The following is a 27764-nucleotide window of genomic DNA, read 5'->3' as shown; positions in this document are numbered from 1 at the left end:
GCGTGAGATCATCCTTCAAAGCACTCTTGTACGAGTCCCGTTCAGCTACTGGCCGCGACAGCATCCTCTCAGCACGCGGCTGTAGAGCTGGACCATCGTCGATCACCATACTCTGCCTGATATGTATGGATCGTCGGAGTATGTGGCTGGCGTTAGCCAAATGATATAATTAACCTCTATGCGTGGTATGGATTTTGATAGGGCGCTAGCGAGGTCACTCAACTGTCGCAGGATAAGGCATTCCGCCAAGACGTTCAGTCTGAGATACCTGGCGCTTCACGCCCGTAAACTAACATCGACGGCAAGTCTTGACGGCTGTTGCAGGCTCGCGGTCAAGATTTAACCGTGCCCGGCGCAACGCCGATAAAGTCAATACGCCTTGAGTTTCACCAACCAAAGATATGCCCGTTGTCGACGCGATGAAAATGCAAGGCAAGGCTCAAGTGTGAAAGAGGAAGGAGAGAAGGGGCTAAAAAGCAAAGAGCGACTGGGTAGTACAGTGCATACTCTCACTGCCGCCTCTCTTTGTTTACGTTATAGCTGACTAGAGATTCTATGAAACGCAAAAACGAGTCTTAAATTGGGCTTTGTATACACTTAGCAAACGCCCTGGAAAGCTTCTCTCTTTGTATCTCGTCAGACCTGAACGGCAAATTACATTTCCAAGCGAAGCGGCCCTAGTGTCATCCCGTTTCCCTGGGCAGCCCTTGGAGCGACCATGTGCGCCAGAGGCAACAAAGAAGGGCAAGGCAGGGATCTGGCGATTACGAATGCAAACAAGGGACCAGAGAACAGAAAAGCTGGCATTCGAGAGCCTCTTGGAAAATCTTAATGAAGTTACAGAATAACACCCTCTGTAACTCAAGTCCATCTGGCAGACATAGCGGACCAGGAAAAGAAAGTCCCAAGTATGAACGCCCCGAGCCCGCTGATTCGGCAAGGCAAGGGATGTTTGTCCGGGGAAGACGGGAGTGAAGCCGTGCATTGTTTTACATACTTTTTTCGACCCACGGGTCAGGTGAGCCGTTGATCTCGAGAAGTCAATCATCCGTCGAGCCATTGCCAATGAGCTCTGGGGAGATAGTCGATCCAGGGGCCACCTTCGTCATTCTCTCTCTTTAAAGATTTGTGTCCATGGCCGGGCTATCATTTCGTGGCCTCGAAAGTGTAAATTGAACCTGTAAACAAGGATTTGGCTACGGGGATATTGTCCGTGAAAAATGATGAAATTGATGTATCTGCTTCCATGACTGTCCTTGTGACCTCTGGTGTTATTTCTTTTTCCCACAGGGCGAGATACCAGAACGCCCATCGCCTCGAATGGAGACGGTCTGGCTGCAGTGTATTTTGGGGGAGTGGGACTGGTCGAAACGGAGATGGGGTTCCCCGAGCCCTGCAGTCCAGCCGGAAGCAGGACTTGCATATCCGGGACGATCAATTCTTTCCATCGCACCTACGAACCAAGTCCATGGCTCTGTGAAGAAGTTTTTTAAGACTTCATGCTGTCAATGCTATAAAGCTTGCAGATACTGTCGCATATTAATGTGATCCGCATGTATTACAATCTATCAGGTCCATATATTGATGGTAGTCCTCTAGCGCTGTCTAGTAACAACTTTGAACCCAGTGTAACACAACACCTACCAAGCTCTACGGCGATATACCTGGGTGATTATGAACATGGGTCGTCCTGCATGTCAGTATTCCTAACCTCTTCCGCTTCAAGCGCGCCTACCCCGTAGAGCTATAGGCCCATCTGGTACGAGGACTACCAATTCTGTTCATAATTGAACCAAAGTCATCTGGAAAGGCTCAATCCTGTCTTCAGACTTTGTACATACCAGTCAAAGGTCCCATCTGGCCTTGGACATTGGAAATTTGGATTACTCCCTCCCTTGTTTCGGATGCGGGTAACGCTATGCGAGTTAATCTGTGCTTCCCCTTTCCTCCTGTCGATCAAAGTATCCAGACACTTGGGAGTGCTGGGCATGCCTTCCTCGCATTCTCCGATCCTGTGGGTCCATAATGCCAGGCTCGACCAAAGTCGTGCTGGAAGCACTGTACTTTGTGCAAGGTCTGTTTGTTTAGTGAGTTCGTTGCTGTGCTTTCTTTGTGTTCTTCAGCCACCTCATCATTGTCAATGATTTCTTATTGATACTAGGGATTTGTACTATGAAAGTTTGAGATATTTTGAACAATTATGAAAACGAAATACTCTATAGAGCTCATGTCTGATAATTGTAAAAATATCCAACAGATGAGTAGCAAGTTCGGTTAGTGATGGCGAGGTATGTATGCCGTTGGACCTATCAATATATATCTTGGAGTTTTGACACACAACTTCCAACTGGTATGGACTCGACTTGACATTAGAAGTATCTACAACAGCCTGCCAACATGTATCGTTGCATCGGTCACAAACAAAATATTCAATACACATTCCCCACACATTCCCCACACATCCCCGAGGTTTACAGCATGATAAAATCCATACGAAAAGCGTGGTCATGGACCCTACAAATTAAGAGTCTGACCTAATGACCAGGGGAACGGCCCCAGCCGAAGATCACCCTTCGCGCCTTCTGATCCCCCGATTCAAGCCTCGAGCACCTAATAATTAGTGATAAGCTGTAGGCTGATACATCAATGCAAGGCCAGCGAATAGAACCACAAGCCCCAAGAACATGGGCGGTGTCAAACCATATGCAGCGGTCGGCCTTGTTTGGGGCGGCTACAGCATCTTCTGACAGGTCGCGTTGCTTTTTTTCCCCTTTTCGCATTGGACGGCTGCAGCGGCTCGCGATCAAAGACATTTCGAATCCTACGCGATCCGACCTATCTTGGTGTGATCGTGGCTGAACTGGCGCTGCCTGTGTGATGGTCCGATGGAGGGGGGATGCAAGGAAGCTGTCTTTTGTTTGCTGATCGCGGCATGGCCCCCAGGTCATGAGGCTTTCCCAGGGTCAGCGATCTAGACCGGTCGCCCCTGGAAGGCGGCCGATCTCGGGCAGAGACTCAAATTCTAGGAGGAGAAGGTTGAATGAAGGTGAATTACCGGCGCCACCACAGTGCTAGGTGCCGTTTGTGTCGTCGTCCGAGTTGAGCTGCTTGCATGGTGGCTCTGGGTGCCGCTTTTTGGGCTTGTGGTTGGGTATGTTCGCTTGTAGCGACTTCGCGGCGCTGGGATCTGCGGTTGCCTTGGGTGGATTTCTTTGATGCTGGGGTAAGCATGGGGTACGGGGTAAAGCATACACGCGATATTGGATATGAAAGGACTTGGAACGCTTGACGGAGTCTTCGTCGGTGTCCGGAGCTTGTGATGGATTGCGTGTGTCGGAACAATTATCTGTTTGAGCATTTCGTTCTTTCTCCCATTTATCCGCCAACCACTGGGCGCGAAATGCGTCAGGGGGTCGGTCTTGCGCCATGAACGGCTTATGGCGTTCCTGCCTCAATATATTATTTCGTGCATCTGCTGGGGGGACTGGACGATAGGTGATACTAAATCACTGGATAAAAGAATACCTTGCCAGATATGGATTCGTTCTTCGACGGGCGTTGCTATGAATTTGGAATGATAGCCCCGGCCTCCGATACTAGGCCACTTTAAATGATATGTGGAAATTTGACTTGAATGGTATACTCCGTATGTATTATCCTAGTGGCCAAATATAGTCCATATCGCTTAACACAATATATATTGGATGTTCATACTGGATCCATGGAGAGATTTGTCAAGAGTGGGGGCAACAGTCCGGGGAAGAAAAGCATGGGAGGATCAGGCTGCGTCCAATAAACGAATTTGTTGATCCAACCCTTTTAGTCCTTTTAGTCCTCAACAAATACATATCTGTCATACCCTCCTGACACAAAGAGTAATGAAACCTAACCTCGTAATCCCATCCCTTCGATCGGAATAGATCGAAACAGGAGATGGATGTATTGTCATCTCGAGAATACGATTACATACGAACCACTCGCCCAAGCCATCGAAAAGAGGCATAGCAGTATGCCAGGGTGACTGTGCCCTATTGACGTGACAACGAGAATCGACACCCAGAATGTGACGGTAAACAGTCCTCATAGCGATCGACCACTAGGGCGGTGATGTGTTCACGGTTGACAGGTTCGTCGTCGTGTGACGAGCCCAAGCGATATCCCGAAGCGGCGGTAAAGAGAAAGTGCTGGTGACCCTCGAGACCTCAGCACTTACTAGAAGGCGCTTATGGAGAAACCAGCAAACGTCGATGATATTATCCTTCTGCAAAGATTGACCGTCACGAGTAAGACGCAAATCTCCCCGAAATATCTTGCGATGTCGCTGCGACGAACAGATGGCGACCACGTCAATCGGCCCTGTCCATGTGAGCAGAGGCGGGTCGGATGGCTGTGGCAGCAATGAGGCTGATGACCGAAGATGCCTCACGGAGCACACTAAGCAATAGAGCTAGATTTTGAATACGACTATGAGAAATCCATTCAAGGATTTGATTTACTTCCTTATTGTATTCTTGCTGTATTCGACTCTATCATTCCTTTTTCCTCTTCTCCCTGTCTCACCTGGTCCGGGGCATTTACACGACATCAGGTCATCTGAACCGCGCAGTGCGCCCTGCAAAAGGAATAATATTGGCCTCTTAGCTCTGCGCGCCTAAACGTCGATGATCCGAAGTGGCTGACCATGAGTATAGCAAAAGGCAGAGGAAAGAAGTAAATCATTCTTCCACCACCGGTTCGGTAGTCTCCTTTGAAACACAAACTACAGACAGCCATATTGCCTGGCTGCATCGGTCTAGAACCACCAAGGGTCATACAGTTATCGACATCAAACCAGCTGCAAGAATTTCTAGGAAGCCAGGTCTTACAAATTTCAATCCTGATCCCGTCAACGAAAAAGCTCCCTTGATCAGATTTGCCCGGTACCTGTCAGTGTTGTCACACCGCAGTGATGAGTTTGCATCTTGACCAGATGCCGGCGCTTCAACCCAAACTATTTCTTCATGCAAGTCTTGGAGATGACCGTCTCTCCCCGTGGTAACGCTTACCGGTTGCATTTATGCCTACATTTCAACTGGGCCACCCACAGGGCAGACAGTAAATGTAGATTCATCCGCGGTTGCCGATCCTCTTATTTCTGCAGACTAAATATAGATTGCAATGATGCAGAAGTTCGGGAACAAAATAAGGCATCTACTTCAGATTTCAGCTTTCTTTATTTACCCATCTCGTGATACTTCTGCAAGGTTTGCGTCTCAGATACTACCCAACTCAGCCATGTGTTTTAAGATACGAGCTGAGTTGAGATCGCCGATATTTCTCAGACTTGGGGGCCAGACAGCCGAGGATCATCCGATCACTCCAAATGAATCTAGAACAATCTATGATTTAACCACACATTCTTGGATGAGTGTATTTTAAACTAGCACAAGGGAATATACCATTGAAAGACCTATAGGGAACAACCATGTCCAGCGAATATCGAACCAATCTCACTGATGAACCCATCCGTTCCACGAAGGCAAAAAGATCAATATCATTCCTCACATGCCGTGATAGAGGTTACAGAAACGGGAACTCCAAACAACCCAATCCTGTCTTGACCACTGTCGAGCCGCAGTGGATCGCAGAGTTTAGAACTCTGCGGACCACGAGTCGCGGGGAACTGGGGTCGCATTTCCACGCGTTGTGAAACCTGCCCGGGCCGATTGAGCCATGTCTCTGTATCCAGTTGACTTGACGGTATCGATTGAAAAGAGGAGGACTGTCAAACATCTTTGACCTGGATTAGATGGAGATGCTCAAGATGTGACGACTTGGACGGTCATTTGATCAGAGTGTATGGTTGAACTACTTTGATTGTATTTCTCGTGATATTGCAATTTGGGCCTCCTGGTCAACAGACATAATTTTATGGTTATACCATCCCCTCGTATTCCACAAACTCCCATAGGCTCAAAGAGTATACTACATTCGCTAGTCATCCAATAATTTACGCGGGACAGCCAGTATATCAAAACTCAGCACGAGAATCTCGTTGAGCATACATACACACCTAGAAGCCGTATCAACCGAGCCATTTTAATCCGTTAACCGCATCACTGACCACGATCCCAATCCGGCATGTGTAGTACATATTACCTCATATTAGTTCTCCATAGACAGGAAGAGCATGCTATCTTCTATCGGCAAGAAGCAGGTACCCCTTTCCAGCGACGTCATTTTCGCAGGTGATCCCCACGAGGTTCTACGACGGACAAGGATGACAGATTTACAACTGTGACATGTGAAGTTCGCAAGAAGCCGTGTAGGGAGAATTCAAGATCCTGGACGGTACGTTTTTGGACGGTGGTGAGATAATGCAAGTCCCGAGGGATCTGCATTTTGGCATCAAAGTAGTACAACAGCGAAGGAAACTCTCACGAGACTGTGAAGTTACGTAGTCTTGGACCATGGGAACCTATAGTCCAAAAACAAAGACTGCAACCTGTTCAGATAACTGACCGAGGTAGGTAGAGTAGAAATGGATGATCGAAAGGGGATGTTGGTATGTCCTGTCCTCTGTTCCTCGGCATGTTAGGTGACCCTCGTGAGCGAATGTTCTAGCTGGACAGCACAAGTTCTCATCAAAATTGAAATCGCCGAGGCTTAGTCAAGTGGAATGGATGCAGCGTAGGGAAGTGCGAGATCGAGAGTCTGCTTCAAAGGATTCTTTCTTTTTCGATTTTCTTGTGAGTGGCACCATGTCAGTTATTTCATGTGCCGATCAGAGGAGTGAACGTGCTAGGGCTGGATTGCGTAAAGTAGTCGGGCGATCATCGGGTGTTGCTCAGATGCCAAAAAATAGATCTCTGCGTACGCATTCATACCGGTGAAGCATATGTTTCACTTTGTCTTTTCAGATCGCCACCGGGACGTGATCAAGCTAGGCCGGGGTCATGGATATCTACGATCAGACACAAACCAAGAAAAAAGGAGGATTAGAGATCGTAAACCCTTTTCTCATTGCAACTCGGAAAATTCTATGTAAGGGACTATGTTTTACATAGGAGTCCAACCAGGATCATCAGATTTTTTTAGCCGACGCACCGGACCAGATACTCCAGTGCCGTCTAGAGGGCATTAGAAATATGTGCGGGTAACCTAAAACTCGGCGTCGTCATCGCCAGAGATAATGACGTTGTTGATCTAGACATATGTTAGCCTATGCTTGTGTCAAGGAAGACACATAGATGACCGTACCTTGAGAACCATGCGGCAAAGCTGGGTAGCGAGCAGGAGCTGCTGGCGCTTGCCAATAAGAGGGTCGATAGCAAAGTGCGCACGCATATCTACACAATGACTGCATTAGTTGACATACACCAAATCACGAACCAGGAGTTGCTTACCGTTGCTGCCAGTCAGCATGCAGTCAACACCAAGGCGGGAGTTCTTCTCCTTGACCTGGCGCGACTTGATGGAAGCCAGCGTCTCGATGGGGCTCAGACCAGAGTTCTCGGAAAGGGCCAAAGGAACCGCGTCCAACGCATCAGCGAAGGCGCGCATAGCGTACTGCTCAATACCAGGGCTCTGCATAGAGTAAATTTGATTAGTCCAGTTACCATATGGTCAAGTAGCGACAATGTACGAACCTTGACAGCGGCATCCTCCACGGCGATGGAGCAGGCAATCTCGGCAGCACCACCGCCGTAAACAACGCGGTTGTCGCGGACCAAGTTGCGGACCACACAGAGGGCATCGTGTAGTGACCGCTTGGCCTCGTCGATAATCTGCGAGCTTGGTTAGTCACAAGTCACCAATATCGCGGCTTATTCAAGCAATTGCTTGCGTACCATCTTGTTGCTACCACGGATGAAGACAGTGACAGCCCGGCTGTTAGCGCACTCCTCAATGACCAGCATCTTCTCCCTCGTGGTACCGAAAGTCATCTCACGGACACGGCCAGCAGTACCCAGCTTGTCGGCGGACAAATCCTCGAAGCGGGGCACAATGCGGCCGTTTGTGGCAATGGCAATCAGCTCAATTTCGGGACCACCAACCCACCGGACAGCAGGCAGCTTGTTCTGAAGGAGCAAGTGGTTGGCCTCATCATCGAAACCCCATTGGCAAATGACCAGGTTGGCACCTGAGTCCTTAAGCTTCTGAATCATCTCGGCAAACTTCTCCTGCTCGTAATCCTGAAGCTTCTTGAACTCTTCAACGGAGGTGATATCCAGCTTGTGCTTGGTCTTGGGCTTTGGGGGCTCGAAGGGGCAGGTCAGGATAGCGAGCTTGGCATCCAGAACCTCGTCGGGCATCTGGGGGTGAGAGAAGTCCTTGTCGACGATAACACCCTTGACAAGAAGGGAGTCCTCAAGAGCACCGCCAACCTTGCCATCCACCTTGATCAATTCGAAGTCAACATCCTTGCGGTCCAGATCGGCCACGGACAGCACAGCATCAACAGCGATCTTGGCGAACTGGTCGTGAGATTTGGAAACACTGCATTACGAGGTTAGATAAATCAATTCAGGGCAGGGGAAACCTGGGCCATCATCCTACATCTTGCTGCCCAGACTGGTCTTGGCAACCTTGAGCAGGTTGCTGGTATCTTCGCGTGAGAAGGGGATCTCATCACTAATCTTGTCAAGCTCTGCGAGGGCGATCTCGCAAGCTTGGTCGTAGCCGTCGGCTATCCGGATAGGGTGGATGCCCTTGTCAATCAAATCCGCAGCTTGCTCCAACATGGCAGCAGCCAAAACCACAACACCTGTTGTTCCATCACCGATTTCCTCATCCTGTGACTTGGAGAGCTCGACGAGCAGTTTAGCGACGTTATTGGTAATTTCCATCTATTGGTCCATGATTTAGCGGTTTGCCGGCTCGGGATTGATGTAAAAGGGGGTCTCGAACCTGGCCGAGGATAGTTGCGCCATCGTTGGTGACCGTGATATCGCCGTCGGGGGAAATGAGAATTTTGTCCAAGCCACGGGGGCCCTATTGAATCCGGTCAGATACCATTCACTCCACATAACTTCAAAGGACATACCAGAGAAGTCTTCACAATGTTGGCCACCGTCTTGGCAGCAACAATGTGTGCCTTCACAGCCTCCGTGCCATGTTGTCTCTTCTTCCTTCCTTGACTGTAAATTAAGAGAGTCCACCAGTCAGAATTATGCTTTGACGCCTTCGAGATAGCCCAATTTGCTAACGAGGAGGCGGATAGAGATGGGGTGTCGGTGAACGTACTCGCGAACAACGATAAACGGACGGCCCTGCTCATCCTTCAACACCGAGGCTATCCCAGGATGTTAACGGCCGTGTAAGGTAATTTTGAGAATACTCGTCGCTAATTACCTTGAGAAAGATCAAGTTCTGTTGGGATCCCAAGTCACGGTCAGTCACCGATACGGGGGTTCATTGAGGGGCATCCGGAAAGAGATCAGGGAGTACGTACGCATCGCCATCTTGACGGTGGAGTGCCACCTGGCAGAAGGTCAGAATGCCAAGTAAGAAATGAGAGAAAAGAAAGAGAACAAATAGTGAACAAAGTCGACCAGGTCCTTGTTCCCACAGCAGCGATGTAGAGGGGTGAAGCTCCGGGGCTCACAGCAAATTAAATTCTGGTTCCCCAAAGCGGTATAGCGCTACCCTTCCGCCTTTCCAGCTTCTCTCACGCGCCCTCAACTCTTAACCCCGATAAGCTTGCGATCTCTCGAGCTCTGGTGTCGCTCCTTGGCTTTTGGCTCTTCAATCGCAATTGCCCGAGGTAGAATCCTCCTACCGACAAGCTGTTTTCTAAACTTCTTCACCTCGCCTCGCCCTTTCGATCGAACATGCCGCGTGAGTGAATGCGCCGTGTTGATCTTGTTTCGCGCGTGCGCACAAGCTGACCTGTCGATATACAGCTCCCATCGAGGACATCTCCGACGAGGAGTCCGGCGACATCCCATTCGATGACAAGAACGGCACCGCCGATGATGCGAACAATGCTGATGAGGTTGATGCCGAAGACGAAGAGGATGATGACGACGAGGAGGAGGCAGAGGACGTGTCAGTCGCGCACGCCGAAGAGCTCTTTTTGGGGCTTGAAAATCTAACATAATCTAGGTATGTCGTTGAGAGGATTGAGCGCCATGATTGGATGGACGATGTGAGTCGCCTTGGCTTCTCAATTCTTTGTTTTGCTTACTTGCTCTAACCAATTACGTAGGGTTCATTCAAGCTCCTCGTGAAGTGGAAAGGCTGGGATGAGCCAGAAGACCTTACTTGGGAACCTGAGTCATCCCTGAAGTGCGTATAAGTGGATCTTTCAACATATGATACGGTGCTTCTACTTACGCTTGTTTACAGATCGGGCGCCAAGGCAATCTTGGACGCGTACTACAAGAAGATCGGTGGACGCCCCAGGAGGAACGCTCCAAAACCTACCGCCAAGGCTGGACCGGGTCGCAAACGCAAGTCGATGGGCAAGACCAAGGAGACTTCGGCATTCGCCGAACCCACCGAGCACAAGCGACACCGGAAATCCTCAGCGCCTGCAACAGAGGAGACGCCCACAGAAACGGCCGCGGACAGTGAGGAAGATGACCTCAGCTGGACGCCAAAGGGCAAAGACTGGGGTAGTCAACTGGAGAAAGTTGACACCATCATAAGGGACCAGGATAGCAAGATGCTGTTTGCATTCCTGCTGTGGAAGAATGGAAAGCGCTCTCGTGTTGCACTTGAAATGTGCTATGACAGATGCCCACGCCAGGTAAGTTTAATCAAACGACACATACCCAGGGGTAGAACACTAATGATGGGTCCGATGGGTTCTAGATGCTTCAATTCTACGAGAATCATTTGTAAGCTCATTCCAGCCCTCTCTACAATAAGTTATTGACGCTAACTTTTCTACAGAGTCTTCAAGGAGACCTGACCGGGCCAGCATATTCCATAGCTCGTGTAGAGCGAGCAAAGCCCGAATGGGTTTATGGACAGGTTCTTTCAAAGAAGAATCAAGTGAATATTTTCTTTCTAGCGGAGCTCGTCGGAGTTTGGGTCTTTTCTTTTCATATCTCAGAGCCGGGGTTTCCAATGTAGGATAGGCGACGAATGCCAATGATTTTTCTTGTTCTCCAGGATAGGGGATCCATAATGCGTGCGATAAGGTGTCTCTTGGTACCAGTGGGCTGTGGTCTACTGACTTCTACGGTCTTGATTTTTTGGGTCTGAATCTTAGGTTTCCTTTGAACCGTTACTTCGTCTGCAGGATAGTGAACTTCATGTGATATTTGAGACTCTCATTGAACTAATCCCCTTTCTCGAGCCATCTCGAGATACTCCCACCGAGCTTGGAAAAGTCTGTCACCATGCTTCTTGGTCACCCGCTCGACGTCGCGGGCATTTGGACTTTCCAAGCATTGATCGTCCTCCTCCGTCCATACTCCACGCATATTCTCAGGAACTGGATTGCCAGCCATTAGGATTTTCAGCAGTTTTCTGGCCAACGCTGGTTCCATGCTGGTATAACGTAGAGCGTCAAGTACGATGGACACATCAGCGCCTCTCGCCACTTGGGCTTGAACCCAGCTGCTTATGTCCGGATAGTCTTCTGGGTCGCTATCTTCCCCGTCATCGTCTTCTGTCTCCTCCTCGTCGTCTTCACTTTCAGCTTCTGAGCTCGACGGGAAGAATGGTAGATGCTGAAATAGCGGATCCACCGTTTGTTTAGTGACCTCACTGGTCTCGGTTATGATAGTTCTTTGTGCTGGTATTGTCGAGATTTGATGGTGGGCGGGGTCTGGCTCGGGGCCGGACGTGTCTGTATGTTTCCCGAGGGGTCCTCGAGGCGGCGTTCTGAGTGGCCGTGTTATGATTTGGGAAGGTTGATTCAGAGAGGTTCGGGTGGTAGAAAGAGGTTGTTCTGGCACGTCTATCCGCCTTCTCTTTGCTGGACTGGCTTCTTCGGGTTGATGGGGCGACGAGTCGGGGGGCAGTCTTCGTTTCGTACTAGACTCTGCTGGAGGACTTGGCTGCTTGCTGGGGGCTGAAGCTGGTTGTGTAGGAGGTTCAGTAGGCGTTGGAGATTGCACGGGCGTTTGGGGGCCCTGTGATAGTGGTCCAAACCGGGGTACTGCTTCAGGACCCCCATACACAAGGTCAGGTCTGGGGATCCCTCCTCCTGGGCGTGGCTTTCCGCGCAAAGTTTTCAAATATCGACTTCGCCAGGATTGCCATGTATGATGTGGGAACTGTGATTCAGTATTAGTACGTCCTAGAACCGACTGCCTTCGTTCAAAGAGTTACAGGAGCAAAACGTACTCGCTCAGCTAGATTCTTGTAAATGGTATTGCCGTGCGTTGGCGCACCTTTGGACTTCTCGTAAGGGTACAGCCAGTCGAAAACAATCCGATCGTCCTCTAAGGTGTAGCTTCTCCTGGTGCTCTTCGTAGGAATGTTGGATGCGCCCATCGGACGGGGCGCGGCAGGACCGACCCGATGGGTTGCAGGGTCTTCCAACTTCCCACGATAAATGGATTGTTCGACATATTGGTATGATAGCCTGCAGAAGACGTGAGTAAGGCTCTCGTCAGAGTGCTTTGTGGAATGGGGTGAATATACGCATTGGGAGGGTGGGTTTGTGTCTTCCTCAAATGATCCACAAGAATGATATCAGCATCCTTCTCCAGTAAAACAACGCTCCCGCCGTGCTTCTAGATAGATATCAACACTTGAGCCTCGGCGTCTTTATATAGTGGGGCGAACCTCGATCTTTTCTTTCAACTGTGTGCGCTGAGGGATGGCGTGGGACAAGAAGAATCTCCCCCCTCCGAAGATGTTCGACATGTCTCCCGCCGTTCCTGGAGCTGGTAGTATTGTCACGACGCGAGAATTGTCGAGACAAAAACAGCCGTCTTTGGACAGGTTGCGATGTGCTCAGTGGTATCACGGTTTGACGCGTTATCACGTGTCCGCATGTTTCCCTGGCCGTTCTGGGGAAGACCTCAGATTAGAGAAAACTTTGATTGAAAGTATCCTAGATGAATGTTTCCAAAAATCTGTACAATGGATTAAAATCCCACGAGGAACTGAGGCGTTGAGCCCAATCGAAGCACAAGTGAAGGGTAACGTCGCGCGACCGTCTCCCAGGTGGAAGGCACGTGACCGTGTTGATGACAAGCCCGCCTTGAATCCTGACCAGTCAACAACAATTCGAGGCAGCACCAAAAGCAGCGGAAAATGAAAATAACTTATCCGGCGTGAGAGACTGTTTCACATTCGTTGTGGTCACTATTCAAGAGATCAAAGAAGGCAACGGGCTCATTTCCTACATGCCACCATGGGGGCCCTCCGAACGGTTGCTCTTGTCATCTTGAGCATCTCGGCCTTCGTTTTCGTGGCACTTTTCGGCCGTTTACCAGTTTTTAGGTAAGATTTCTTTTGAATATTATGGCAGTATAATTGACACCAACAAGAAAAACTCCGATTGCCTTCCTCTATCGACTGTTATGGGTCTACCTTCCCAATGGAATCGCCTGGATCGACTCCCGTCTACTTGGTGGATGGCTAGTCCGAGCATGGAGCCGCTCTGGTAGCTATATCTTGCACGAGAACCATCCTTTGGTACTTGTAAGTGCTATCTGCTATGTAAACCGTCAGTTTCCCCCGTCTAACAAACGCCAGATGTTTTTCATCGGCTTGCTTATGATAGGCGAGGGCTTCTTCTTACCGGTGGCATGGCCTCGGATGTCCAGTACTCATCATTTCTGGGTCCCTGGCGTCGTTATCTTACCATATGTACTTCTGTACAAGTCCGTGGTCACCAAACCATTCGTGACTTCAGAAAACCACGCAGAAGAGATGAAACGCTACCCCTATGACCGTGTTCTCTTCCACCCTGGACATCTATGTTCAACCTGCGAGTTTCTCAAGCCTGCACGCAGTAAGCACTGCAGTTTATGCCAGGCTTGTGTTTCTCGACATGATCATCATTGTGTGTGGCTGATGAATTGCGTTGGAGCCAACAATTACAAGTACTTCTTATCGCTTCTTCTCGCCGTGTCGATACTGCTGATCTATGGTACCTTGCTCGGCTACTCCCTTCTGTGGCAAACCTTGCGAGAAATCGTTCCGCTGGATGTACAGGCAGCTATGAAGAGTTGGTCAATGTACCTCCACGTCTGGTCAATCGTGATCACCAGAGACCCCAAAATTGGAACGGTCACACTACTGATGCTCATGACGGCCCCGTTGGCCGTTGCCTTCTTGGCTTATCATACGTACCTTATCTGGGCTGGTATGACGACCAACGAGAGTGCTAAATGGGCCGACTGGAAGGAAGATGTGGCAGATGGATTCGTTTTCAAGGCCAAGCGGAGTCAGATTCAGGGTGCACCTTCACATGTGGATCTCAGTGACCACCCGTGGCCAGTGCAAAGCGACCAGATCCTGGTCACAGGTGGCCAGCCACCATTGGCAGGCTATATTCTGGAGGATACCTCTAATCGAGTCTCATACCGTGGTGATCCCAATCAGTCCAGGCCGATCGACCCGCAGTGGGTTGAACTACATAGCATAAGAGACCTAGACAACCTCTATGACATGGGGTTTCGAAGAAACCTAAAAGATGCTCTGGGGCTAAATGTCCGACAGAGACCCTCTACATAGCTTGTCATCAGTTATCAGACAATATCAATGCATATTAGTCGACAAACTTCGAGAATTCAAGACATAGTTAGGTCCGACACCCGGTGCACAACTGCTCACAGATGGCGAAATTGGGAGGTCATTAAAATCTTCACTTTAGGATTAAAGTACAAATCTTATTTTTAGATGAGAATAGCGGTATGGATGCTACATTTAGCCCACCAGTTTAGTCGAGACCGTTGTCCTCATGGGACTAATAGTCCATGTATGGTAGGCGGTAAGTGCCAGGCGGTGAACGAAATGTCCGTAAAACCTCATTTTGTCCGCCGCGATTTCTAATTCATCCCACCGTGAGAGTCCGCAAGTTCTGTTGACATTTCAGTCCAGTCGAGGCTTTTCTGCTGCGGAAAATGGCGGAGAAAAAGCCATTATGTACTCCAGCGGAGCTCATGCTGAAGGTGATCCTGGCAGGAACCTTGAGCCACTATGAGACACGCGGTATGATCGATGACAAACGCCTGGAGCACATGCTCGCTGCTGGAAAGCAGATCCTGTACAAGACGCACCAGGAAAGCGAAGTTCGGTAAGAGAAATATCTGGCTGTATCTTCTGAAAGCTCATGTGCTGATCTTCTACGCCAAAAGACACAATCTCGGCATGTCTCCGGACATCTGGACGGGACTCACAGATGTTCTCACCAAGGCCATCCCGGTCCTTGAATCTCAGTCATTCGCATGGAAGAGTCCAAGGGCAGCACTGGAACATTCTTCCTCAAACCTCATTGCATACAACTATTTTTCGTTAGTCAAGGATATCGAGCGTCTCAACGACCTGTGCACCATCGCGCGGAACCTGCTTGCGACAACCAAAAAAGCGCAGAACCTGGCCGCTGAGAAGGGCTTCGACCAGCGAATTCTCGCGCTGATTGATACGTGTGTGCGGGTTACAGCAAGGGGATTCGATGGCGAAACAAATCCACGAAACGAGGAGCGATGGCAAAAAGTGGTGAACCTGTACAAGCGGCTTCTTATCACCTGTCTCCAATACCTCCACAACTTCATCATGCACAATGAACACCGAAAGATGGTGCTGTGGTTGGATCTCTTCGGCTATCACTCAACTGCCGACACAAACATCATCCAACCCAAAGAAGCTTTGGACTCTACGGCTCGGATTGAAGGAGTTGCGCCGATTGTCAAGATCGGAGAACGGGTCATCAACCCTCCAATTCGAGCACTCTATGATCAGACCGCCGAAGATCTGCTTCTAGAGACTATTGCAAAGTTCCCGCGCGAGCCATCTACCATCAAGGAAGAAGCTGCCATGCTGCTTCTTGCGAACATCAAGGATCACATGGAAAAGATCCTGGGACGAGACTTGACCGATATCCAAGAGATGGGCCGAGACCCTGAGCAAGTCAAGTACATCCGGGCTGCTTTGACTTCCATCCTGGGAGCCAAGGTTGATGGGTGGTCAGATCTACAGGAGAGAGCTCGTGAATTACCTCCTGCTCTCCCAGAAGAGGAAGAGCACGAGGCTACCAAGAAGAAGACGATTCTTACGATTGATCGCAGTATGACGGCTGGCTTCCCGCGACTGTGCTGGGCGGATCTACCCGAAGTAAACGACTACTCGGTAGATGCGCCCGTGACGGAGGATGATACTAGCATGCCTCGATCGTCTCAGTCTGCAGCTGAGACACTACAGGAGGCCAAGGACGAATTGATGGCCCGGCTGCAAGAAGCTTCCCAGATTGGCGACGATGGCGCAGATTACGATCACGGCGACGCAGGAACCGTAGGTGAAGATGATGCTCACAGCCTGGAGGGCCACGCGGACGGGAGTGTCGATGAGGATGATGAAGAGGACGGTGATGATATTGACCGAGGTGATGATGGTGAAGATTTAGACGATGACGAAGATGATGATGACTATCGTGGTCGCCCTGGCGATCAACAGCGCGGCCTCCTGACTGATATTCCCCTTGTGCTGGGACCTGCCGAAATTGAAGCCCTACCAATGATCATACAGGCGGGTATCGTCGACAGTTTCGGACTCAAGGGTGGTGAGCGAAATGGCTCACGTAACATGCAAGCCCTCCGATGCCATATCCTTCTCACCCAGGAAACTGGCCGGAACCTACTGCGCGAGCTTCTGATCTTTATCGCTGCTTGGGACCTTCCGGATGATGAGCTTTACTTTAAGATGATGGTCCAGATCATGGAGGCGGTTCTTCGTAATGGGCTCATGTCCCATGCATACTCTGATTTCGGCCAGCCCAAAGACATCATCTCTCCAGCCCAGGCTGTGGTGATCAAGATCCTCACGCACATCTTCCGTGCGAAGTACTCTCCCGCTTCGGTGTCGGGCTCTATGCAAGGCAGTGTCCCGCGGACCCCCTCACCCCTTAGCCGCGTGGACATCCTCACAGTGCGATACATTTTCACCATCTTCCGAGGCAACATCATCCCAGAGACCTGTGCTCTGATCTACCTCCAGGGTCAAATCCGCGCCGAGCGTGCCTTGCCGGAGGACTTCCCGCTCAACCTTTGGGACATGGAGCGCGTCTACGAGGGCGTGTATCAATTCCTTGAGTTCTTCGCCGTTCTTACAGAGAACAACGATTGGAAAAACTTGCTGGTGAAGTGGGAGATTGTCTATGATCTGGTCACCCTCATCAAGGAGCTGGAAGCCAGCATCCCCAAGGGCCAGTTGAGCTCCCTCTCCTTTGGCTCGGTGCCTCCCCCACCCCCTCCACCCCGCAGTACTTCTCCTAATGACTATTCCAAGCCTGCATCGCCTACCCCGGTGGCCGTCGAGCGTCCGTATGACCCCAGCGACCCAGCAGACCCACTTGACAGCCATGCCGGCAGCGTCGACTCCCGCCCCGAGTCTCCTCCCATCACTGAAGATCCGTCCGAGTTCGAGTGGCGCAACCTCAAGAAGCTCGTCGTTTTGGTACTCTCCTCCCTGGTGTGGAAATGCCCCGAGGTTCAAGAACAGATTCGTCGCTATGGCGGCGTGGAGGCTATCTTGATGTGCACCTCGTTCGACTCCAACAACCCCTACATCAAGGAACATGCTGTCATGTGTCTCAAGTTCCTTCTGGAGGGTAACCGGGAGAACCAGCGTCTGGTCGAGGAGCTCGAGGCCCGTGAGGTGGTCAAGGATGACGGCGGCGTGCTGGAGCGAAGCGGTTATGAGGCTATGATTGACCAGGCAGGCAAGCTTGCTATTCGGCCTAAAGATGCTTCGGCATAAGGTGGCTTCTCATGGGGCTTCTTCTTCAAGGTGCCACGCCATCTAATGTGATATGAGCGCATTGTGCGTAACATCTAGCATGGGTTTTGTTCAAAATAATCTACAGATCAAAATCTTGATTCTGAATTCTTCACAAGGCAGTCAAGTAGATATATCCCCAGAACTAAATCAAGGACAGCCGTACTAAGGTGGGTATCATCATGCATTCATTTCGAGTATGTAGTCTTCATAGGCGTTATTGAACTCGCTCATCCGCCACCGTGAAATGCGCCATCATTCATGCGTTAACGCCAGACCAGGGCCTCTACATCAGAGGCAGTCTAACCGTACATGCTATCCCACTCCTCCTCGTCATCCTGCTCAGTAAGCTTCTTGCGCTCTTCAGCCTTGTCCCGCAGTTGTTTGGCGAAGTCGGTACGATCCAGAGGGCAAGTGCCCCGCAGTCTGAGCCATGGGCGTACGCATTCAAGATCGAAGAGGTGTGTTGGGTGGCAGGGCAGCTGGACGACAAGCGGGTACTCATCCTCCAGGAACGGGTTGTTGCAGATAGGGCAGATTTGCGACGCATTGAGGGACGCCTTGGGGACACGTTCAAGCACTGTTCATATCACGGAATAGGTCAGTCCATGTCCAGCACAGCGTCTATGACGTTAAACATTATTAGTAGTGCTTGCTTACTGTCGCAAAACTCCTCGCTAACGCCTTCAACCTCCCGAGGAGGAGTGTCGGCCTGGCTCAGGAGTGACTCGATCATCTGACTTAGAAGCTCCTCGCCATTGGTACCGTCCCCAGCCTGGTCTGCCGCTGCAGAGGCCTGCTGGCGCATAACCTCGAAGGCTTCTGCAAGTGAGTAGAATGCAGCGCTCACATCACTAGGGACCGGCACGGCATGGGGACGGTGATCCGGGGCGGGGGTGATCTCGGAGAGTGTCGCGAAGAATGTGGACATGTCCGGGCGACGGCGACGCGGGTTGTTGTCGATAGCCGGGTCGGTGGTGTTGTGCTCACCTAGTAAATGCCAGAGTTAGCTGATGCATTGCTGCATAGTCTTGAGATGTGGCAGGTACTCACTCTCGTAAGTCGACATTATGGCGGAGTCCTCGTGCGTTCGGCCGAGGTGCGATGGGGGGTGAGGAGGTGAAGGGAAGGACGAGGAGAGATGGTGTGAGGGGAGATCCCCTTTTGCTGGTGACACGCGGATGTTTGTTTGGTCGCACACTGGGTGATTGATGATGGACTGGTTAGAAGGGAGTTGCGCAATGCGGTGGGCAATTGAGGAGGAAGTGAAGTCGGAGATGATGTGGGTTGAGAGAGTTGAAATAGCTGTATCGGAGGCAGCAGAGCGATAACGCGGCGCGGGGATTGATTGGGCCGTGTGGCGGCATCCCACGAAGCTTCTGCTGGCTTTAAAGTTGAGCTTCTTGTCTGTACTCTAGTAAGTTATGCTTGAATTATTTCGAAGATCAGAACTACGCAAATACCATCTCTTGCAGAATAAGACTCGCATGGTTATATTTTTCTCTACATACAATAGTGTAATGCAGTATATGACCCGCGAACAGCTAAACCCCGATGGCCAATAATGGAGCTTAACCAGTTAATCTGCCGGCGTTGCTTGCTCTCGAGCTTTAATTTTCAAGCATGAAGGCTATTAGCAATCTAGTGAAATGCAACTCCGCAGAGGCTCTTTTAGAATTTGTTATAAGTGTGGACGACGACCATCTTTGGACGAGTCTTCATACATTTACCCACACTTTGTGGATTGAGGAAACTACGATACTTACTTGCCAAGCGGTATGAAGATTCGAGCATAAGCTTACAGAGGACGCCAGTTAGAGCCCGAAGGAAGTTAGTGACTCAAGAGGTCAGTCAGCTGTGGGACTCGCGGTGCAGCCTCGTGTCGCCAAGGAATATAGCTCTCTCCATGTAGCTCATACTGCGGACACATTGAGCGTACTTTGAAGCTCCAAAATTCCAATAAGAGGGTCATCAGTGAATACAGAGCGAAATGATAGTAACTATATGAAATTAAACGTGCAATTCGCTATTTGTACACATCTTACTTAACATGCCTTGCAGAATATCGTGACAGCACTAGCGTCATGACTGGGTTCCGTGCCAAAACCCTAACGCCGTGGGTGATTTGTAAACGCCGAATAGTCTCAATTCGAGGTCATTCTTCTCTACATTCTGCAAGCCAATTATTATGAACAGTAGTTGATTCTCCACATCTGTCAGAGCCAACACTAAATTCCCGTTTCGCCCCCAACCCGTCGGCTTTTGCAACACCTACTACACCCGCTCATTGACAGCCTGGTATGTTCTTGACCAGCTGCGGGTTTAAGGATATGAATATGGGACATAGAGCATGAACATATTTCCAATTCAGCATCTATAAGTATTCTAATATCTCTTTCCTGTAATTCTACCTCTACACCTTCAAACATAACGTCCATCAATACTCAACAAAAAGCCGTTGAATTCGACACAAAACTCACCACCATGTCTACTGCTCAGAAGACCCAGCAGCGCATTCCCAGTTTCAAGGATCACGCATTGATTGGAGAATCTGCAAAGATCCCAATTAACGATGCGACCTCCGTCATCTCTTTGAGCCCCGTGGTACTTCCAGCTCCAGAACGCATCATGGACTTGCACATTCGTGTCTCTGCTCCAGCAACTGGAACCAATCTCCCAATAATTCTACTATCCCACGGCCAGGGACCCTCAAACAATCTCTCGTCTCTTAATGGCTACAGTCCAGTAGCCAACTTCTGGGCTGCTCATGGCTTCGCTGTCATCCAACCCACTCATCTCAGCTCGCGCGCGCTCAGCCTTAACCCTGATGAATACCCAGAAGCTCCCTGGTTCCTACGGTCCCGGGTGACAGACTTCAAACTCATTCTCGACAAGCTTGATGATATAGAGGCACTTTTCCCACAAATTCAAGGACGCCTTGATCATACTCGTATCGCAGTCGTTGGTCATTCTGGAGGTGGCCATACCGCAAGCTGTCTGCTGGGTGCTCGAGGAAACGACCCCACACATCCATCATCCGAGGACATGTCCGAACCACGCATCAAAGCAGGTATCCTCCTCGCAAGTCCCGGAGACGGCAGAGGTGGAGACGGACTAGGTCCAGCTGCCGCGAACACCGACCTCAAGTATCACAGTCACGCGGAGATGAAGACGCCCACGCTCGTAGTCATTGGTGACAGTGACGGATTCCCGTTTTTGACTACCCGGGGTGCGGAGTATCATGCCGATGGATATTATTTCAGCAAAGGCCCGAAGTCGCTTCTTACGGTGAAAGACGGAAAACATGGATTGGGTGGAGTTTCGGGTTACGATACTGCTGAGGCCACTGATGATGAGAGCCCGGAACGACTGGCTATGGTTCAGCGTATGACTTGGGCTTATTTGCGCAGCGCGTTATATCCTGATGACCTCGCTTGGTCTGTAGCATGTGCCGCCCTAGAGAAGCTTCCTGGATTGGGGAAAATTGATAATAAGGACTAAAATAGCTATCTGACTAGAGGCAGAGCGCTTTCGTGCACCTTTAAGGTGTCTCTGTGTATAAGGATAATATCTCAACTCAATATCACTCCAAGAACTCTGCGAACCAATACATACGCATGAGAATCCCACCAACTCTTTAACTTCCAATATGCACGGTTATTAGCTCTAGTCAGATCCCATGGTTGATCGCTGTTCAAGCCTAGAAGTCTCTTCAAAGATGACTAGATGAGGTATAAGGTTCTGACCAGAATCTTTCCTGAGGAAGTACCATTTTAAAGTGCTTGACACGACGAATTCGGATGCAGAAAGTAGATGGCACTTTTTGCTGATGTCTTTCCACACTCAAGCCAAAATAAAATACACATCCGGTTGCGTTACTCGAACAGCCTGTAATGGCAACTGCAATTCAACGTCAAGTTCAATTGTGTCTCAAACAGTTATAAATAGTACACATAATGTCAGGGGCCCCTAATCCTAACATTAACCATGGAGGGCTTAGCATTAATCGTTTCAAGGGTTCATCCAAAAACAAAATACCTTGCAGCTCTAGTGATATACTTGATTGGGCACTAAACAACACCCGTCTATCGCAGGACACTCGGGCGGGGATCAGGATGCACGCCAGCACACCACCAAGCTTGCCTCCGTGGGGGCCATGATGGGGATCAAGAACCCCTTCTGCCCAGAGAAGTCTACGAAAAAGACAAACAAAATGGGAAATATGTAACAGAACTAAGCAGAGGTAATCTTTGAGTTGGCTGTTGTGGGTTGCAGTCGTTTTTTTAAGACGGGAGAACCAATGGGTAAGCGCCGCGAACATCGGCGCCTACTAAGCTACAGAGGTAACAAGTTAGCACGACAAGGCATACTAGCATTTCCCTTCCAGACAGTAGTATGCATTTTCAATCCCGTCAACCCCTCCACAACAAGCGATGTGCCCAGGCATCCCCCCCCGGTAGCGCTAGGTTTTCTGCTTTCTTATAAGCCGGGCCGGCCCATCTGTTGTTCGTTTCACTCATGAACTATCAATAATCAAAGTTAAAGCAGACCGACGACTATGCAAGATGCGATTCCCATCTTCTGAATTTAACTTCACCTTTTCCACAGGTCCCTCATTTGAGGGGGTCATCTTCACCCCTTCTCATTCCCAGAGCAGCAGCCCTGCTGGATCTCGCCTTGGCTCGGGAGCGCTCCCCTCTGCCTCCTCTAGATCCGCGTCACCAGTTACTCCTGGCCATATCAGAGAAAATCCACAGGGTCTCATATTTGGTGGACAAATTATCAGCGGCACGAGGCTTTTCTCAGGTTCGGATTTTGCCCCAGTTGCAGGCCCCTCCACGGACTCGAATTTGGCACCCAGGGTTCTGAGTTCCCGGCCAAAGATTGTGCCAGATCACAGTTTAGAGAGCAACAGAATACGAGAGCCTGGAGCGTTGCCTATTCCTACTGCCAGTCATACAAGTATGTTTGGCAACAGGGTCAGAGAGACTGGGTCACTCTCATCCCATACGGAAACCGGGAGCGTAAGAGTATTTCCAACGACACGGGGAATAGATAATCTTGAAAATGAGGGAACGCCCGGCTTGAGCGCATCACCTGTGAATAATCTCGAAAATGAAGATGAAGATGAAGATGAAGCCGAGGATGATGATGAGGAGGATGAAGAAGTAGATAGGGTTGGCGATGATCTCTTTTCCCCGGATCCTATCGATGACCCAAATCTTCAAAATGATCTAAATGCAATCAAAGTCCAGCTTCAAGAGCTGGCCCGCACCATCCACGATTCACCACTTTCTCGAGACCCAACAACCAGGCTGCATCAGATTCAACAGGAAACGAAAAAGCTCAGTGAATTCAAGGATCAAGAACCGCGCATTGTCGGATTCATTGGTGAAACCGGAGCTGGTGAGTGATTTCTTCTTTTTACCTTGATATGGACGAGTCTAATCGTCAAGCAGGCAAGAGCTCTGTTATCAACTCAATCCTGGACCAAAGAGGTCTTGCACGCTCGGTATGCATTCAAACTTTTGCATGTAGAAGAGGACGAATTTCTAACAAGTTCGTCTCAGAGTGGCGCAGGAGCCGCATGTACCTTTGTGCCCATGGAGTATCGATATGTGGATGAAAAGCACCCCCGTCCTTACACCATAGAAGCCGATTTCATGAGCGAAGACGAGGTCAATGATCTTCTGGAGGAGCTTTTGCAAAGTATCCGACGAGCTACCATCCAGACAGACCGGAGCCTCATCGGGGATGAAAATTGGGAACAGTATGAAGCGATAGGCAAAAGGTCGCACCAAACTCTAGAGGCAATCTTCACCGATCGGTCGGATTTGACTGTTGAGTATCTCTCGCGTCCTGGAGCAGACGTTGAGATTCTTCAAGAGCTGAAACAGCTAGCTATGGATCGATTGACATTTCGACCTGGAGGATCGAGCTCACTGCAATACTGCGTCATCGCGGGTGATTTGGAAAGATGTAAAGATGAACTGGACAATTTGACAAGTAACGCAGAGCATGACAATGGGCCTGCATTATGGCCTTTTATTAAGTTGATACGGTTTGATGACCCTTTTCCGAGGATAAGTACGGTTCTAATATGCCCGCAGGGTATTCTTGGACTTGTCCGTATTGAAGACTGGTTTGGTGCTTGCCGACTTACCAGGTAATGCTCTTTCTATACCCAAGTGGTAAAAGTGATACAGCTTACACACAGTAGGATTGCGAGATATGAATCATGCGAGAGTACGGGCTACAGAAAGATATCTTGCCAGCACCTGCGATGAAGTGTTTATTGTGGCCGGAATTGCTCGATGTGTCGCGAATCAATCAATCTACGAGACCATCAAGAAGTGTGGAGCGACGAAACGCGTCCGAATTGTTTGCACAAGAGCAGATGTAATAATTTTCTACCTAACTGAAACTGGAGTTATTCTGACTTGGATTGACAGGACATTTCACCGGAAGAGTTTGCTCGCAACAAGGATCGCCATGCTAGCCACGTGAAGAAGATGAACGCAGAGATTAAAAAGCTCGAGGACCAAGCAAATCGTATCGGCCGCCAAAGGAAAACCGCAAAGGGCCACAAGAAAGCAGAGCTTGCTGTTACCGAGTCTACGATGGAGTAAGGCAGCCAATTTACAAAATACTCAACAGCCGGCTGATCATTTCTCAGGGACGAAATACAAAAGCTTCGCTGCGAGTACGTGTTCATCATTGATCAGATTGACAACATCGAGAATACTAATATTCAAAACCAGGCGACAGGCGTTTATTATGAATAAACAAAACGACTCGGTCGAAAAGGAACTTACCGGGGCGATTCGCAACAACCAAGAGCACAGAGGCAAGGACGTTAAAATATTTTGCATCGGTAATGAACTATATGGAAACCCTCCACACAAGCTTGCGGACGAGTATAGAAACATCAGTGGAGTTCGGGAGCTTCGTTCATACTGCCGATCAGTCCCTGCCGAAGCTAGACTTGCCTCGGCTTTGTTCTTCATTGAGAATCAAGTGCCCTCTCTTCTGCGTTCTATTCAGCAATGGAATCTGACAGGCCGTGACCATGTGACTGCTGAAAGAGCCCGCGAGCTCCGAATGGTGTTGGAGCAGTTGGAACAAAATCTCCGTCAAGCATGTGTGAAGCTTTTCTTAAATCGTATTCATGATCGAATGATCTAATGAGGAAATAGGACTTTACTCCAGGCCGGGGGTGTTTTGCCCGCGCCCAGAATGAAATATTATCTACATTCGATACCCAGGTGATGCTACAGCTTCGTGAGCTCAATTCAAACCCCCACGAGGATTTATCAAATTGACCTAATGATGGAAGGGGACCCTTATTTCCAGAGAGAACTGAAAGGAAAGTTTGTCGTAGTAAGCCAAGATTGGAGAACCGTATGTTTAAGCAAATACTGGTACATTATTTCCACACTAACCTATAACATTCTCTTCTAGTGGCACACCTCCAGTTATGCCGCGTTCTGCCGCAAGAATGGCACACATACAACTAAGACCATGGGATCTCATTGCTGGAATGACGAGCTGATAGAGCAAGTGCGGCCGGTCTTGGGTTTGAAATGGGACACAATACAAAGTCGGACGATGGCACAAAGAACCACGCTACATCAGGACATTTCGACGTCTTTTACAGTCGTCTCGGATACACTTAAAGGCAAGATTTATTCCGACCAAGTCCATCTTGACGTGTGCTTATCTAGATATCCTTATATGCCACTAACATACGACCATTAGCTCATATTCCGTTTGCCCCTCAAGCAATTGGGAATCTTCTCTCTGTTATGGACTATAGAGAAAGGTGTATCCAGCATATTTTCACTCTTGCTATCACGTCTATAATTCAAAGCACAGAGTATGCACGGTACCGAGATTTTACTTTGCAAATGGCCATTAACACCATGTTAGATCTATAAGAGACTACACCCTCAATGGCTACAACAGCAGTTCCTTGATTTCCGATTTAATGCGAGAGGCATACAATAGCTGCAACCGAGAAGAAGGTACTTACTGAGCGCCGTGGAAATAATCCAATCGTTGCGAAGCCAAAATCTAATCAGATCTATCTCAAATTCCAATTAGGACCCGGAAGTGATCGCAGAAGAAAGGATATCATGCATAACCATTTATCGAACATGCAATTTTACATGAAGTACGCAGAATCGATTCAGTCCTCGTACCTTGCGGCCTTGAACGAACCGTTTGCCACCCTCGGCGCAAAGTTACATGAACAAATTGAAATGATCGCACGAGATCTGCGCGCTGTGGTAGTCCCTGCTGGCGAGGTTTCCGAGGTAGAAAGAGCGCCAGAACTAGCACACGAGTTTGAGACAAGACTTCGAGCTTTGAAACAGAATTTGCACCATGCATCGTTAGCTGCTGGGGCCGCAGGACGCTAGCATGAATTCATTTCAGACATATAATCAAGCTCTATCGATGAGATCGGTGGGGAGAACGGGAGGAAACAAGACCATGGATGGTGGATTGGGAGCGAAGCACATAGGAACAATATGACTTTTAGCGAGTTCAGTGAGTCTATTCGATGCTACGGACAATATAGGAAGCAACTTCTTTAGACTTAATTTGCATCTCTTCGTTGCCGAGGATTTTCTGCCACGTAATTCCTGGCCAGTATGAAGACATCTTCGCTGATGTTTCGTATCTCGACCCCAGTTAGACTTGCCACAACATTGTGCCGCATTCGGTATATGGATCGATCACTTCGTTGTTGTTCGTCTATTTGCTACCGCCAGGCAGAACCTGGAGAGTATGACCTGCCCAATTTTTCGATTCGACTTCTCCCGCAATTGGAGATTCTGGCGTTAGATGACTCTTTTGCCAGAACTGGCAATGCAAGAAGAGAAAGGATGCGTGGTAATCGACATCGAGGACAGCGAATAAGATCGTGTCAGCCATATCCGATCAGACTTGGGTACTTTTTCAAGCTGGAATTAGCGAATACTGGCAAACAATGCCCAATAGCATGCATCCAGGAATAATTTGGAACCAATGCGGGATCACTCCCCAACCGCCTCTTTTGAACTGGAAGAACTGCATGACTGTTGTCCAAGGATAACGGAGTCCATGTGCCCCGTTTATGCAGAAGGTTTTGTATGAGCGTATTCATGTGCCAGGTTATGTCTGTGAGTGTGCTGTCCAGCACTCGAGTGGGTGTGACATGGCTGGGCAAAAGGTAATGTCGGCCGATGCGGGATGTCGAGCTCGCAACCGGGGCGGAGTCTGCGTAGATGGAAGATGCAGTCAGCAATTCAAAAATATGCCAATATATGTGGTGCGCCCTGCCAACAGGCGATATCAATATCAACCCCATCCAGCCAGCCTCGAACGAGGCCATGTATGACAAAAGGTCAGGGTGGACAGGGGAGGGCGAGTCGAATGGACCTGGAAAACTCGAAGGAGCCTAGGGACGAAGGAGGAATCAAACATTCACCACGTTAATTATCCAAGAACGGGTCAAGGCCAACTTCCAGTTCCAAAATCTCAACCTTAGCACCGGTGGTCGAGTGGTGGGATGGCCAATCCCGCTGAGAGGCACGACCCTCTCCCCCGACTCGTGTACATTTCAAAGTGCTGCCTGGGGGCGCCCCTGGGCATACATGGCGAGTACGAAGAACCTGCGCGTATATGACTCTACCATAGTCGAAACTGGGAATGGCTCCCCAGTCGCGTACAGGTACCAGTGGCCGATCTTCGGCATTGCCTAGCCAGCAATCTTTAAGGTCAAATCTTTGGAACATACCCCACTAAGCATGGCTCCTTAGTACAAGCATCTTTTTTATATTATTTTTTTTATTCTTAGTTGGGATTATTCGAGGTTGATGTTGGGGTGGTACTTG

The 27764-nt window shown here is 49.5% G+C and overlaps 9 protein-coding genes across 9 annotated transcripts; 5 read left to right on the top strand and 4 right to left on the bottom strand.

The window, feature by feature from the left end:
• Nucleotides 1-3071: 3071 nt before the first annotated feature.
• Nucleotides 3072-3428, bottom strand: N7458_002256 (uncharacterized protein; the record flags this gene model as incomplete). Its single annotated transcript, XM_056905639.1, has 1 exon — nucleotides 3072-3428. One exon carries the CDS (start codon nucleotides 3426-3428, stop codon nucleotides 3072-3074), a length of 357 nt encoding a protein of 118 aa, XP_056769746.1.
• A 3712-nt stretch (nucleotides 3429-7140) lies between these two features.
• N7458_002255 (chaperonin-containing T-complex subunit CCT5) lies at nucleotides 7141-9443 on the bottom strand (the record flags this gene model as incomplete). The annotated part of the gene is made up of 10 exons (XM_056905638.1): nucleotides 7141-7185; nucleotides 7240-7328; nucleotides 7386-7566; nucleotides 7629-7766; nucleotides 7830-8478; nucleotides 8539-8828; nucleotides 8890-8973; nucleotides 9026-9119; nucleotides 9226-9274; nucleotides 9434-9443. 10 exons carry the CDS (start codon nucleotides 9441-9443, stop codon nucleotides 7141-7143), a joined length of 1629 nt encoding a protein of 542 aa, XP_056769745.1.
• A 369-nt stretch (nucleotides 9444-9812) lies between these two features.
• N7458_002254 (uncharacterized protein) lies at nucleotides 9813-10897 on the top strand (the record flags this gene model as incomplete). The annotated part of the gene is made up of 7 exons (XM_056905637.1): nucleotides 9813-9819; nucleotides 9885-10029; nucleotides 10087-10129; nucleotides 10190-10269; nucleotides 10330-10732; nucleotides 10798-10823; nucleotides 10879-10897. 7 exons carry the CDS (start codon nucleotides 9813-9815, stop codon nucleotides 10895-10897), a joined length of 723 nt encoding a protein of 240 aa, XP_056769744.1.
• A 364-nt stretch (nucleotides 10898-11261) lies between these two features.
• N7458_002253 (putative transcription factor Rap1) lies at nucleotides 11262-12807 on the bottom strand (the record flags this gene model as incomplete). The annotated part of the gene is made up of 4 exons (XM_056905636.1): nucleotides 11262-12212; nucleotides 12283-12523; nucleotides 12583-12674; nucleotides 12727-12807. 4 exons carry the CDS (start codon nucleotides 12805-12807, stop codon nucleotides 11262-11264), a joined length of 1365 nt encoding a protein of 454 aa, XP_056769743.1.
• Nucleotides 12808-13300: 493 nt separating this feature from the next.
• On the top strand, nucleotides 13301-17868 carry N7458_002252 (uncharacterized protein; the record flags this gene model as incomplete). Its single annotated transcript, XM_056905635.1, has 5 exons — nucleotides 13301-13389; nucleotides 13437-13590; nucleotides 13645-14604; nucleotides 15033-15190; nucleotides 15252-17868. 5 exons carry the CDS (start codon nucleotides 13301-13303, stop codon nucleotides 17866-17868), a joined length of 3978 nt encoding a protein of 1325 aa, XP_056769742.1.
• A 320-nt stretch (nucleotides 17869-18188) lies between these two features.
• On the bottom strand, nucleotides 18189-18955 carry N7458_002251 (uncharacterized protein; the record flags this gene model as incomplete). The annotated part of the gene is made up of 3 exons (XM_056905634.1): nucleotides 18189-18466; nucleotides 18547-18876; nucleotides 18940-18955. The coding sequence occupies 3 exons, from the start codon at nucleotides 18953-18955 to the stop codon at nucleotides 18189-18191; spliced, it is 624 nt and encodes a 207-aa protein (XP_056769741.1).
• A 1415-nt stretch (nucleotides 18956-20370) lies between these two features.
• N7458_002250 (alpha/beta hydrolase family protein) lies at nucleotides 20371-21387 on the top strand (the record flags this gene model as incomplete). Its single annotated transcript, XM_056905633.1, has 1 exon — nucleotides 20371-21387. One exon carries the CDS (start codon nucleotides 20371-20373, stop codon nucleotides 21385-21387), a length of 1017 nt encoding a protein of 338 aa, XP_056769740.1.
• A 1064-nt stretch (nucleotides 21388-22451) lies between these two features.
• N7458_002249 (uncharacterized protein) lies at nucleotides 22452-25071 on the top strand (the record flags this gene model as incomplete). The annotated part of the gene is made up of 9 exons (XM_056905632.1): nucleotides 22452-22848; nucleotides 22942-23292; nucleotides 23346-23398; nucleotides 23457-23947; nucleotides 23997-24052; nucleotides 24104-24285; nucleotides 24339-24511; nucleotides 24563-24589; nucleotides 24648-25071. 9 exons carry the CDS (start codon nucleotides 22452-22454, stop codon nucleotides 25069-25071), a joined length of 2154 nt encoding a protein of 717 aa, XP_056769739.1.
• A 620-nt stretch (nucleotides 25072-25691) lies between these two features.
• N7458_002248 (uncharacterized protein) lies at nucleotides 25692-26306 on the top strand (the record flags this gene model as incomplete). The annotated part of the gene is made up of 2 exons (XM_056905631.1): nucleotides 25692-25810; nucleotides 25883-26306. The coding sequence occupies 2 exons, from the start codon at nucleotides 25692-25694 to the stop codon at nucleotides 26304-26306; spliced, it is 543 nt and encodes a 180-aa protein (XP_056769738.1).
• Between the last annotated feature and the right edge of the window lie 1458 nt (nucleotides 26307-27764).

The sequence above is a fragment of the Penicillium daleae genome, assembly GCF_028827525.1.
Source record: "Penicillium daleae strain IBT 16125 chromosome Unknown utg000002l_segment0_segment0, whole genome shotgun sequence".
Classification (NCBI taxonomy): Eukaryota; Fungi; Ascomycota; class Eurotiomycetes; order Eurotiales; family Aspergillaceae; genus Penicillium; species Penicillium daleae.
This window is presented reverse-complemented; position numbering and strand designations above follow the sequence as displayed.